Source organism: Hyperoodon ampullatus (genome assembly GCF_949752795.1).
Source record: "Hyperoodon ampullatus genome assembly, chromosome: 11".
NCBI classification, from domain to species: domain Eukaryota; kingdom Metazoa; phylum Chordata; class Mammalia; order Artiodactyla; family Ziphiidae; genus Hyperoodon; species Hyperoodon ampullatus.
In genome coordinates, this window is record NC_136924.1 from 29260946 (window position 1) to 29274749 (window position 13804).

The following is a 13804-nucleotide window of genomic DNA, read 5'->3' on the forward strand; positions in this document are numbered from 1 at the left end:
TCCCACATGCCGCGGAGCGGCTGGGCCCGTGAGCCATGGCCACTGCAATGGGAGAGGCCACAACAGTGAGAGGCCCGCGTACAGCAAAAAAAAAAAAAAAAAAACCTGTTCTAATGATAGACACTACCTTCTTTTTTCATTTCATCTTCAATTCTATTGTGTATTCTTAGTAGGAACTGTTAGAAGTATACTGTTTTATAAGGAAGCATAACCCATAGTTTATCCCAGGAGTATCACAAAACTGCTAACGAATCATCTTTAGATTTAATTATCCTTCCTTTTCATTTTACACTCACTGTACATTTCTTAAAAGGAATTGCTTCTCTGATTTTAATATTCGATTACTGCCAAAATTAAACTAATGAATGAGGCTACATAATGGTGTATTTATCTGTTCCAGGGTTGATTTTGTCAGTGGATGTCTGAATTCCTGTTGTCAATGCAGGAATTCCCTACCTTGTATGTTGTAAAGATATCTCTAAACTTATGTGCAATATAGACATGAAATGGTGATATGTTCACAGTGTTTCTTCTAGAACAGTGATATTTTTAGAAACATCTTTGATCCATTTGGAATACATTATAGGACATTTATATAACTTGCTGTCTGATGCATGTGGCTGAGGTACCACTTACCTGAAATTAGAATTTTTGCAATTATGCTATTAAATAGTTAGGGAGTTTAATACCGCCACCTGATAACTATTTATGTCTTCAGTCAGGAAAGTAGTTTTCTGTTTTCCACTACCAGATGAGATATACTACTTTATTTTTGTCTTACTGTAATTTAATAAATAATGCTTTTCAGGAGAATTGTTATTCCTTAAAGGTATGAATCTCTCAAAGTACTATTTTTATACCCCTCGTTTAAAGATTGACTGGAGAATTATATAGTAACCCCACAAATAACGATTCCATCCTGGTTACTCAAGCCAGAAACCTCAGTTTCAGCTTTGACTCCTCTTCCCCTCTACACCCACATCTAATCTCTTAACATACCATGTGGACTTTCAAAGTATACCTGGAATCTGAGCTCTTTTCACCACCTCCGCCTACTGCCCTACTGCAGGCCACTGCCATTGCTTGTCTGGATCCTTACAAAAGGCTTCTGACTAGTTTTGCACTTGTTCCCATATAGTCTGTTCTTCATAGATCAGAATGGTCTCGTCACTTCTCTTCTCAAACCACGCCCCCAGCCCCACCCCACCCAGTGGCTTTCCATCTCCCTCTGAAGTCCCTACAGAGGCCTTCAGGTTCCTACAAGGAAGCTATGGCTGCAGCGTCATCTCCTCCCTCTCCCCTCTCACTGTGTTTTAACCACACTGGCCTCTTCTTCATGCTCCTGCCCCAGCCCCTCTGCCCTGGCTGTGCCCTCCACCTGGAACGCTGTCACCTATCTGCATGGCTCACTCCTTCACATCCTCCAGGTCTTCACTCAGGTACCACCTTCTCAGCGAGTTTCCCTGACCACCCTATTTAAAGTAGAAATCCCTCCTCTGACCACCCCTCTTAGCTGCTTTATTTTTCTAGTGCTTAAATCTTAAAATCTGTAAAACGTGTATTTTATTGATGCATCTGTGTATTGTCTATCTCCCGCCACTAGAAGCTTCATGAAGGCAGGGATTTTTCTGTTTTGTTCACTGCCATAAAGGAATATAACTATCAGTATCACCCAATCACCATGCTATCCCATACATCAAATTAATTTATTTTAAAAATAAGAAAAAATTGGTATTAATTCATACTTATGACATTTGTTAAAATGTAGAAATGCATAAAGTAATTCCCCATCCTGCCAAACTCCACCCTCCAGAAGTAACCAGTGCAAATGGTTTAATATGTACTCTTCTAGATTTTTTTTCTAAGTGAAGGCAAACATACATACATTTTGCAATTATTTTTCAGTGTCTTGATTTTTTAACTTAATGTAATTAACATTATCAAATCCTGGATATTTTTCCACATTAATGTATGTATATATATATATATATATATATATAATTTTAATTGCTTTTTATTACATTGTCTGACTACATATAGATAACTTATTTAATTGTTCCCCTATTGATGACTATTTAGGCTGTTTCCCGTTTTTTCACTATTGCAAGCAAAAGGTCACTTAGTCTTAATTTGAGCTAAATTTAAGGCCCTTATGCATAGTGAACAGGAGGAAGTCTCCTATTTCCTGTTCAGGATAGAAACTTAGGGTGGTTATAATTTTGAATAATAATATTCCTCTCTGTTTTGTAAAATTCGAATCTAGACTTTTACAAAGTTTGCACTTTCAATAATTATTAGATAGTAAGATAGTATATGATCTTATGTATGTTGTTGTCATGAAAAAAGAAGAAACTTAGATGTTTACCTTCTTCATTTTCAGCTTACTCCAATCTTTACATTGGAAAAAGTAGTTTTAATTTGCATTGGTCAAATTGGCAATATGTAAACAGAACAGTACATTTTAAACAAACTGTTTTATTCTAGGCTATAAAATGTCACTATAAGCTGTTTCTCTGTAAAAAAACAGAAACAAAGAAACAAAACCTAGAGCCCCTTCCCTCTCTGCTGACAAAGGCCTAAAGTGACTGAGAGGATTGAGGTTCTGCGAGGTCATAAGGTCAGAATTACATTCTTCAAACCAAGAACTACATGGAAAGCATGCTCTCTAACCAAACGAGGGACACAATTCAATACATGTGTAATGAAAAGCAAATAGGTGGATAACTGGATAAGTGGGAGATCTTTTGCCATGTACATTGCAACTAATTTTCCATGATGTGTTGGGTTATCTTGGAAATCACTTCTCTTCAGAAGTACTGTAGTGCTTGCTTCGGCAGCACATATACTAAAATTGGAACGATTCAGAGAAGATTAGCATGGCCCCTGTGCAAGGATGACGTGCAAATTCGTGACGCGTTCCATATTTTTAAAAGATGAACATAAGACAGATAATTATTAATCTATTTCAATTTCACCAATCACATAAAAAAGAAGAAACATCTTCTTTGGAAAATTATGAAATAGTAAATAAGAACATCTCATTATATACCTATGAAGTATTATGTTGATATATAATGTATATTTAAATTGTAATACAAATGTAAGAGATGTTATGGTAAATCAGATCCTCTCAATTTGTTGATTTCAGTGGAATTTGTTCCAATTATTTTGTATTTCAATTTGGCTATCAAGAATAAAAAAAAAGGTAGGTCATTTGGCTGAGAGATAAAACAAGAAGTACTGTAAACTGTTGAAATTACGATTAAAGTTATGCTTCAGAAACACTTGAGGAAGGGACAGAAGGTCATTGGAGACCACAGATCCTGGATGTGAGATCTGTTCCTTTCAGCAGGACCTAAAGACAGTCTGGCTGCCCTTTCCCCTTCAGATAGCTGAGTTGCTTTATCATTTAGCCCAAACTGAGTTTTCTGCAAAAACATATTACGAAAGTAACCAAGATTCTAACATCTACTAGGTCAAGTCTTACTTTGTGTCCCGTATCTATAAAAACATAATGCAAGTCACCATATAACTTTAAGTTTTCCAGTAGCCACATTAAAGAAGTAAAAAGAAACAGATGAAATTAATTTTAATAATTTTATTTAACCCAATATATTTGAAAGATTATCATATCAACATGTAGTCAATATAAAAATATTGAGATATTTTACCTTTTTTTCCTACTAAGTCTTCAAAATCTGGTGTGCACTTACACTGCATCTCAATTTGGATTCTCAGTTTTCATTGGAAATACTTTTTTTTTTTAAAGTTATTTTATTTATTATTTATTTTTGGCTGCGTTGGGTCTTCATTGCTGCGTGCGGGCTTTCTCTAGTTGCGGTGAGCAGGGGCTACTCTTCATTGCGGTGCGTGGGCTTCAGTAGTTGCGGCTCGCAGGCTCCAGAGCACAGGCTCAGTAGTTGTGGCGCACAGGCTTAGTTGCTCCGCGGCATGTGGGATCTTCCCCGACCAGGGCTTGAACCCGTGTCCCCTGCATTGGCAGGCGGATTCTTAACCACTGTGCCACCAGGGCAGTCCCTCATTGGAAATACTTGATCTGATTTCATAACATTTACAGTTGAAAAAGTAGAGTAATACATGTAAGTGGTTACAAACATAACTAAAAGGTTTTAAATAACTGAACTGAGCTATTTCAATTTAAATTTGAGCTTTAAAATGTAAGATAATTAAAATTAAGTAAAACTAAAAATTCAGTTTCTCAGCCATTCTAGTCTAACTTTTCAAGTGCTCGATAGCCACATTTAGCTAGTGGTTACAGAATTGGTCCCCATAGGTCTATAGTAACTATTCTTAAAGGGAATATATTCCTCTCTCTAAAATGGTAATACAACTTTCTCATTGATATACGTTGGAAAAGTGGGGAAAAGCAGGCCACTCATCCATATAGATATATTAAAAAAAATTTATTTTTAAGACATTTTATTGAAGTACAGTTGATTTACACTGTTGTGCCATGTAGGTATTTTTGATACTGTATTTCTGTGTGCTTAATATAGTAATTTCTTTAAATGAGTTATTATTAGTTAGTATGTAATGATGTTTTATTTTTTATATAGGCATTCCATATTGTCTCCTATCTCTTATATTTCTATAAATAATAAAAGTCTCACTCTTTAGTTTCACTGAAAAAAATAATTTGCTTTGTTATATTTTTATTTAAGTATGTTTATCTTCTGTCATTTTTACTAGCATCAAATTTTATTGTTATGAGGTTTTATTATTATATTGATATAAATGTATGTGTTTTATGTATACATTTTTGTATGTATTTATGTAAACTTAAATTTTAAGTTTAGTCCTCAGTGACCTAGATAGTAATATTTTTTATACCCTTTAAGAGATATTTATTTTAATACTTGGTGCCTAAGATGTCTGATTCTTAATTAACTTGATAGAGATACCACCCACTTGGAGATTGAACCCTTCACTCTTCTTGGTGTTTGTGCTGGCCTGATCCCATACCCTCATCACAACCAGTCCCCAAGAAACACATATCAGTGTGCCATGGGGAAACAAGCCATGGGTAAGAGTTCCTCCTTGAACTTGGTTCTAAATACTTGGATAAATACTTATGTCTTTATTCTGTTTTTTTTTTTAACAGCTCTTTATTGGAGTATAATTGCTTCACAATACTGTGTTATTCTTACTTCACTAGTGTTGCATGTTGTGCCAGGTCAGGCGTTGCTAACACCTGAGTGTTAGCAAACTCAGGAGGTTGTCTCTGGAATTCTGCAGTGCTTGTAGGTGCCCCTGTCATGTCTAAAACTTAAACAAAAATGGAGAAAACCTTTCTGAACTTGTCCTCTTGACCAAACAAAGGGATATATAATAACTACCACAGCATTACAAGGGGGTAAATATAAAGAGAAAAGCCCTATATAAATGTAAGTTGTTAAGCAGGAGAGATGGATGAAAGAGCAGGAAAACTCGAGGTTAAGGGAGGAGAGCAAAAGGCAATAGAGATAAAGATGCACAGTGTGTATTAGAATGTACTTAGTAATTGTCTGGGTGACAGTCATTGAACCCATTATATCCACGCAATTGCTCCTATAGCTCCTGAAACACTCAGTATGTGTCACACCATTTTCTGAGTTCATTTTCCTTTCTTCTTTCTATTTTTCTTCCCTTTCATTCATTTGTCTATTAATTAATTTATCATCCGTAACATTTATTGAGCATCAATAATAAACCAGTCATTAAGGCTGGAACCTTAAAATATAAAAATAACACAGAGCCCTGCCCTCAGTGAGTTCACAGTCTAGCAGGAGAGACCAACAAATAGAACAGTAATTCAATATAGTCTGATAAATGCCATAGTAGATGATAGCCAGAATCTAAGGGACTAAGCAGAAAGAACACCTAAGGTTAGAGAGTGGGTTGTTTCTGAAGACTAGAACTGAACTGAGCCTTGAAAGATACTGAGTATTTCTCACAGGTATGGAAACGTAAGCAAGCAGTGTGTGAGTCGTTTTGTATAGTATACGCTGTAGTATGGACATAGAAGCGTGGTGGAGAGATGCCATATGTTGGGGAGTTTGAGTTTTGTCTTGAAGAGGATACAGAGAGGATACTAGCAAAAAAAGTTTTGCTTATAAGCTTTTTTTTGAAATGTTTTTAAAACTCATTTAAATCCTAATAAGTTTAGTAGGTTTTATTTTCATATATGTCTATGATATCAATATGACTCGTCATCTCTGATTTAAAGTATGATACAAGGAGGTTCATAAAGAAACTGTAAAAGGTTTCTGCATTGCATTTGGGTAATAACCAGAGTGCAGTTAGCTGCTCAGTTACTTACAATTAGCTGCAGTTGACCATAGCTTGACAATTAAGTCATTATGTTTCTCCTACGGATAAAGAGTATGTATTTCCTTTCGAGTTTTTATATTGCCCTTTGGTTGGCAACAAAGACATAAGAAGCATGTTGTCCTGCTACCATTTACCTGAATGATGTAATGCCTGGACAGTTCAGAATAATTCCCAGTGGGAAAATCTAAACAGCGGCTCATCAATTTAGCCTTTCCCATTCATACTCAGCAGCAGTGTAGGCTGATTTCCCGCTTGTGCTTCTGACTTGCTAACAAGTTGAAATATACAGTACTGAATCCTGTGTGTCATGAAAGGGCTATCACTTCTATTGGGTTTACCAAACCATTTTGTTTCATGATGTGAATCCCAGCTGAAACAATACACCTTTTGTGTAGAACTTCCAGCAGAATTAACGGAAGACTAATCACTTCATTGCTAATGCCGCTCTTTAGTGTGTTTGAAGATTGAAATAGAAAGAGCTGCATCTATCTCCACTTGGCAAATCTTTTTTTTTTTAAATAAAGAAGTGATTGAACGAAAGAAATAATATTTTTATTTTTGTAACTCCTCTTCCTACCAAAAAAAAAAAGCCTTTTATTTTGTAGCCATGAGTATCTGAAACGTTCGGCTAGTTACCACACACAGTTAAGCAGGATCAGTGTGTACAGAAAGCCAATTCAGTGTCTGTAGAGTTCTTTTGTAGTTTTCTGTGTGAAGGTTTTTTTTCTCGTTTTGTTTTGAGTGTCATTTGCAATTCATTGTCTGTGTTTTCTGAGGTTGGTGTATTCAGCTGCTCTGACCCTGGGTCCTGCACATTTAGCTCCTTGGATACAATCCTCTGACGTGACTGCTGACGCTAGGAAGACAAAAGCCACTGAATATCTTAAGTAATAAAAAAAAAGCCTTTGTTACTGTTTGTTATTATAAAACACCTGACTGGAAAGAAAAGCCATGAGATTAAAGTATATTTAAAGTTTGCACATGAGAAGGCCACCTTGCTCTTTGGACACTGTAGTAGCTGCGGAAGTATTGAGTGAGGTCTATAGGAAAAGTCGCAAAAGGAAAGAGGCCAGCAGAGGGAGAGACCCAGAACAGAGACCCGGGTCTGAAGAACAGAGATCCAGAACAGAGGCCTGGCTCTTTGAGTTGGACTTCTCGGAGTCATTTTAATTCCTTGCTGTCTTGACAGCTGATAACTAAAAGTCACACTATCCCATTTTAAATATTAGCCATGCTGAAGACTATATACATCTCAGAGATTCTGTGTGGATTTTCTAACATAATATTTTGGTTGCTGTTCATCTCTTAGTCCATGTGGAAAGTGAAAGACAAGATCCCAGAATTAATTTGCTAAATATTCTTACCAACCTGGAAGTTTACTATATACCTTTTACTACCAGTCCCTCCCATTCAACAGAGTGAAAAAATAAGAGAAAGTCATTTTCTGTCACTACGAAGGAGACCAAGACAGCACAAACCACAGAGACTGAGAGCCTTACCTTGTACATAAGAGAGGGCTGACTTGATTGCAACATGAAACACCAGCAGAGGGTGTTTCTTAAATCTGAGGCTCTTTAAATTATTCATAAAGTTCAAGTTTCTGCACAGCGTCCTACTGTGCTACTGGGAAACAGCTCCCTTCCATGGATATGGCTCTGTTTGTTGTGACATGGTTCAGAGCAAGCAGTCAGGTAGACGTGTGTGGAAATGGCAAGGTCTCCAGGTCACTCAGTGCTGCAAGTGAAGGCTGTGTGATGGGGCTGCACTGTATGTTCTCTCCCTGGCACCAGATGCCAAGTTCACATGAGTCACACTTTCATATCCTGCCCATTTTATTAGTTGGCAATCCTCTAGTGGAACACTTTCTCCTCTTTAAAAGGATCTTTTAGTCACTATCAGCTCGGTTAATGAATATGCATCACATACCTCCTCCAGCCCCCGCTCCTTCTCACCACCCCTTCCTCCTTCAACTCCAAATTGCTGGGACTGTTTTGTTTTTTGTTTTTTTAAAGTCAGGAGCTAATGCAACTTCTGTTTTGGTTTTTGTTTTCAATAGAGTCTCTTCTTAAGTGGGTAGTTCCTTCTCTTGTATCCCCCACTTTACAGTAGGATGGGATGTACTAGAAATAGGGTGGAGAATTTTAAAGTATTAAAAACACACAATATACAAAGATCCTCATAAAATATTGTTTAATTCTACATCTCCTCTTCTTCCACTTGCTGTTTGAATTTTTTTTTAGACTATTTATTTTTTTATCCATTTGGGGATACAAAATGAAAAGGTGTCTTGACCAAATTATCCCTGGCAATTCTTTTTTAGAATTCTGTTGGTTAAAAAAAAATAAGATCATTGTAACTATTTTAGATGTAAGCTTATGTGAAAGTTCCTGAGACTAGAATGTTAATAATGAGCACTTAAAATTGAGGTAAAATTGAAGTTCAGTATGTCGGGTTAGAGTTGGAGGTAGAATGGGTGGTATTGCAGGGTGATGGGTGTATATTTTCATTACTAATATTGTTAATATTAGTCATAATGAATGCTTCCACTTAGTGAATACCCAACTGATTTACGTACATTTCTTTTAAATCATCTTAATAATCCTGTCAACTATAATACATACCTTTTTTGTTTCTGACAAGGAAACTGAATTCCAGTTTGGTTGAGAAACTTATAAGTAGTTACATTATATCTTTTATACCATGACATTTATAAAACTTACTAAAATTTTTCTCCACTGAAACTAACTTCTTTCCTCACTTTTTCCAGTTCGCTGTGGATCATGATGAAGGTACCTTCCCTGCTAGACCATAGACTATAAGTTCCTTGAGGACAGGGACTATGTCTTATTTATTACTATATCCCTTGGGCCTAGCCTAGTGCCAGTTTAGTAGGTACTTAATAAATGTTTCAACAACGAATAAATCTCTGAGCACATTAAAATTGTTAAGAAATCAGATGCAGATTTTTGAAAACAATCTTTGAAATGAAGAACTAAGTTGGAAGACATACAACCTGGTATTTAGACTTACCGTAAAACCACAGTAATGATACTGACATAAGGGTAGACATATAGATCAATGGCACAGAATCCAGAAATAGACCCACACATTTATGGGCAATTGATTTTTGATGAATATATCAGGGCAATTTAGAGGAAAGGAAAATCTTTTCAACAAAATAAAATGTCTCAGTATCTATATAGAAAAAAAGGAACATGAGCTTCTACCTCATACCATACAAAAAGTTAATACAGAATGAATCACAGCCCTAAATGTAAGAGCTAAAACTGTAAAACTTATAGAAGGAAACTTAAGCAAAAATCCTTGTGCACTCAAATCACCTAATATTTCTTAGATAGAACACAAAAAGCACAAACTATAAAAAAGGAAAAAATTAATAAATTGGACTTTCTCAAAATTAAACTTTTTCTCTTTGAAAGATACTGTTCAGTATATGAAAGACACCGTTAAGCCACAGAATGGGAGAAGGTATTTGCAATACATATATCTGATAGAGGATTTGTATCCAGTGTATATACAAAGAACTCTTCAATAATAAGACAACCCAAGTAAAACGGAAAAAAAAAACTCAGACACTTCACAAAGGAATAACCAATAAGCTTATGAAAATATGTTCAACGTTATTAGTCATCAGGTAAATGTAAATTTCTGTGAGATATGACTGCACACTCATTAGAACGACTCAAATGAAAAAGACTGACATTCTAAGTGTTTGTAAGGATGTGGAGCAGCCAGAATGCTCACACACTGATGAAAATGTGAAACAGTAAAATCACTTTGGGAAATTCTTAAGTTGTTTCTGAAAGTTAACCATACCCTCAGCAAACAACACAGAAGCGTCACTCCTATGTATTTATTCAAGAGAAATGAATATACAAAGACTTGTGCTTGAATGTTCATAGCAACTTTGTTCACAGTAGCCCCAAACGGGAAACATCCCAAATACCCATCAACAGTTGAATGGATAAACAAAACGTATATTCATATGATGGAATACTACTTAGCAATAAAAAGGAATGAACTCTGTTACACACAGCCATGTGGATGCATCCCAGAATCATGCTACATGAAAGAAGCAGCACAAGAGTGTACATACTGTATGATTCCATTTATATAAAATTCTAGAAAATGCAAATTGATCTATACTGATAAACAGATCCTTGGTTGCCTGGGGCCAGGGACAGAGGGAGGGACCTTTTGGGAGTATTGGAAATGTTCTGGATCTTGACTCTGGTGGTTTCACAGATGCATATATCTGTCAGAGCTTATCAACTTGTACACTTTAAATGGGTGAAATTTATTGTAATTCAATAATATTGATTAAATAAAAAGAAATTGGGCAAAGGAGGATGGAAAAAATAGTTAAATGTATAAAACTTCATTTTATGTTTCTCAGTATACATTTTCTAAACTATGTGCATCCTTACTTTTTTTCATCTCACTTTAAAATAATAAGCTTCTTCACTGTTTTAACGTACATTTACATACCTTGTTATGCCAACTTGTGACTCCTTAAGAAAGTTTTGATCAGGAAAATAAGACTTTATAGGAAAGATTATGTCCTGGGTAGTAAGAAAATGAAATCATTGGAGATTATAGTTATACCAAAATGGGACAGTAGAAGGAGAATTCAGCTTATAGATATATTCTTGTTGTGTTAGTTATTATATGTATGCAGTGCCCTTAAGAAAGCTGAAAATACTAATAGAGGCATCCCAGTTTGAGCATGTGCTTCACCGCAGGCTAGTGTTATAATGTAATTTCTACATGACATTTTCTCAAAAAAGCTTGCTTATTGGTAAAAATAACAAGTCATTCATAATTTTTATAAAAATTGTGGTGTGTGGTGGCATTTGGAAGTTGTATAATTTAGAAGTCGTAGTTTATAAATCATGTTTTAACCTACACACCCGTTGTCAGTGCTGCTAAAGGTGTGTATATATGTATACGCCTACAACTTCTTTAAAAAGTCTTTAAAGAAAAATTTCTGATGAGATCATAAGCACCAAACTTTTGCTAAACCATTTTGCTGTTCATCTATTCGATGGTCAGTTGCAGTGCCCAAGAATTATGTTCTGGGCCTGGTAGCACAATTTATAGCAGGATCCCATCTCTTTCACCATTGTTTAGAGGTGCAGGCGGCTATGTTCCCTGCTGCATAATAATGCTCGTCTCAGGTTTCAGAAGACATGTTTGGCAGCCTAGTGGGACATTGCCTGAATCCTTGTCTCATTGGAGCTGAAATCTCAACATAAATTTGAAATGATTTCATGTAAAAGAACCAACTTAGTGAACAATCCAAGCAGCAACAGTTTTCTGTCTAAAACAGGAAGTGAGTGATCTATTAACAGGTATCCTGCCCAGTTTATTAGTTGGCACTAAAATAACATTAATTGGCAATTTATACTGTAAACTTGACAAAAATTTGATGAGGTTCAGTTTAGCTGTTGTTTTTCAGCTGACACTTGATAAATTTTCTAGAGATTTAAGCACAAATATGTATTCTCATAATTTCATTTACTTGACATTTATTGGGCATCGGTAGTGAGCCCAGCACTGTACCAGGTGCTCGTTTCTTTAGAGCCCTACAGATTTCATTATTTCTTTCAACAGTAATCGTCAAGGAGTATTGTACCATACCATTTTTGCTGCCTGAATAGGTTATTTTCATCCCTGAATTGAAATCACCATTGATTTAATGACATAAGAGAAAAAGGTAAAGAAAATAAATACTGGGTTTTGGTATCTGCTCACATTAAAGCTTAACTCCATTAAATGGCACGTTAACGTCTTGGGGTGGGTGAGGGTTGTAGATGCGCCACTCAGGGCAGGAAAGAAGAGATACCTGGGAGAAGCCCACACTCAAGCTCAACAGTAGGACAAACATGAGTTTCCTGGTTTTTAAGGTCTCTGAGTAGGAGTGATTGTGTGTTCACAAGCCCAGGAGACTGAAAGCCTTTTTTCAGGCAGGTCTTTGAACCCTAATGCACCCCAATGGGGAAAAAGGAGAAGGGTAGGTAACATTCTGGTTTCACTTTCAGATGACAGTGATACCCCTCCAAGGTCCAATCAGGTGGAAAGGCTGATTGCTAAGGAGAGAAAAGCCTATCACTGATTGGACAGGGCCCTGGATTCCCTAGGGGAAGGGACCCTGCCTTTCCCCATTTTACCTCCAATGCTGGGCACAGAGTAGGTGTTTATTAACTGCTTAATAAATGAATAGTTAAGCAAATCGATAAGTCTACTCTTCTCTGCTTTCACTCTCCTCTTCATCCTGTTCCCTCCCTTTTTTCCTGCTTTCTTTTCATTTAGAACGTTTGTAATTGTTGATTTCTTTTGATGAAATGTATCTGTTTGTCCTACTGTATAAGCTTTTTGCCTCTCAGCACTGGGGGGTGTTCTCCAGTTGCAACTGGAAATGTGCCTGGAACATAGGAGAACCAAATACAGAATTGTTGACTTACATGTGAAATTAACCAGTGGAGACTAAAACTCTTCAAATGGGATCAATTTTATAAATCCAAAAAGTTGAAATTATTTAGATTAGTACACCTTGAATGTGATTTTTCTTCTTTGTAGGATTTTTAACATAACAGAAAAATTGTTTTTAAAAGTTGTTAATCACTATGAGAGTATTGCTCTTTAAATATTTGACCTGAAGATTTTCTTCATTTTAATTAGTAAAATTAATGTGTTTATCTCTGTATTCATTTGTACCTAATTATTTGATATAATAGAAAGTTGTATTTCATTTTCTCCAATATCAATGAAGGTACCATTGGATACAACCAGCGGAACAGAATTGATACTCTCATGTATCTCCTGGCATATCCACAAAAACCCATGGTTAAAACAAAGACTATCGAGTTGATAGAATTTGAGAAACTGCCAGCTGGACAGAATGCGACAGTTGCTGTGATGAGTTATAGTGGCTATGATATAGAAGATGCTCTTGTTTTAAACAAGGCTTCCTTGGACAGAGGTAAGTGAATTTTCAAAGCTCTAACACCAAAGGTGCTTTGTGCAGATTTAGATACAGGCATGATCAATATGAAAGTCACTTGATGTCAAAATGGTAATGTCAGTTTCAAGTGATTTGAATTTTATAATATACAAACAAGAGGTGGTGATGTTTTGGTGTTAACATTTTTTAAATGAATATTATATAGAGGTATTAGTTAAATATTAATAAGGAATCTTTTTTTTTTCCTTTAATTTATTGCTGACTTGAGACAATTCAACAGAAAATATGTAAGAACTTGTTTATTTCCTAGCAGGAATTATAATAAGTGAAATATGTTTTTTGAAAATAATTATATATTCAACAACAAACCTGTTTGAGAGGCCAGTAGCAATATTTGTATGTAAAAGGCTATTTTTTTAATTGTATATCTCAACCCTATAATGCTGTACCTTTCTGTTAGCAAAATGATAAAAGTACACATACACAAAC

The 13804-nt window shown here is 35.7% G+C and overlaps 1 protein-coding gene across 1 annotated transcript in view; it reads left to right on the forward strand.

The window, feature by feature from the left end:
- The window catches only part of POLR3B (RNA polymerase III subunit B), a gene marked incomplete at its 5' end in the record, with an annotated part of 112874 nt that overhangs the window by 61836 nt on the left and 37234 nt on the right, over positions 1 to 13804 (forward strand). Inside the window, 2 exons of the mRNA XM_079715886.1 lie at positions 4917 to 5044; positions 13124 to 13333. Of these exons, the coding sequence (XP_079572012.1) occupies positions 4917 to 5044; positions 13124 to 13333 (338 nt within the window). The remainder of the gene's footprint in view (positions 1 to 4916; positions 5045 to 13123; positions 13334 to 13804) is intronic.